Here is a 701-nt window from a genome sequence, read left to right on the forward strand (position 1 = left end):
TGAATATGTATATATATATATACATATATATCGCAATTTACGTACTTACCTTCTCTGCGCATATCGCAGAGCTATGGTGGAAGGGTGCGATCGTACACATGCCGAGATGGAAACCATACGTGTCACACGTTCAGGGTATTCCGCAGCAGCACGCAATGCCATCATTCCCCCCATAGACCCGCCCACTACCTGGACCTTCTCTATTCCTAGATGGTCCAGTAACTTAAACTGTGCATTTACCATGTCCGATATCGTGACGATGGGAAAGTCCATACCTGTAGTGCCCGTGTGTTGCGATATAGTAATGTTCGTGAACTTCAATTGTAGATATATATATATATATATACTGATGTATAATATATATATATTGATGTATAATTAGGATGTATGTATCATTGCGTTTCCACAGAGCACGTCGACCATATTCAATTACTTCACTCCTAAGTTTACCGAAAACATGAAGTTTGACTAACGCACTGATATGGAAATGCCCAAGCACTGGAAAAACAACATCTCTTGAAAACAACTACAAGTAGCCCAGAACCCGCACGCGAGTACTTTATTTTACTTAACTGACCAACCCATGCACACATTTTCACATATCAATATATTCTATGGCATTATATCACACAGATATAGGATATAGGATATATATATATATATATATATATATATATATATTATATATATAATATATATAC

The 701-nt window shown here is 36.7% G+C and overlaps 1 protein-coding gene across 1 annotated transcript; it reads right to left on the reverse strand.

The window, feature by feature from the left end:
- Positions 1-45: 45 nt before the first annotated feature.
- Positions 46-273, reverse strand: SARC_17930 (hypothetical protein; the record flags this gene model as incomplete). Its single annotated transcript, XM_014287984.1, has 2 exons — positions 46-71; positions 120-273. 2 exons carry the CDS (start codon positions 271-273, stop codon positions 46-48), a joined length of 180 nt encoding a protein of 59 aa, XP_014143459.1.
- Positions 274-701: the final 428 nt, after the last annotated feature.

Source organism: Sphaeroforma arctica (genome assembly GCF_001186125.1).
Source record: "Sphaeroforma arctica JP610 unplaced genomic scaffold supercont1.12835, whole genome shotgun sequence".
In the NCBI taxonomy this organism is placed as follows: domain Eukaryota; class Ichthyosporea; order Ichthyophonida; genus Sphaeroforma; species Sphaeroforma arctica.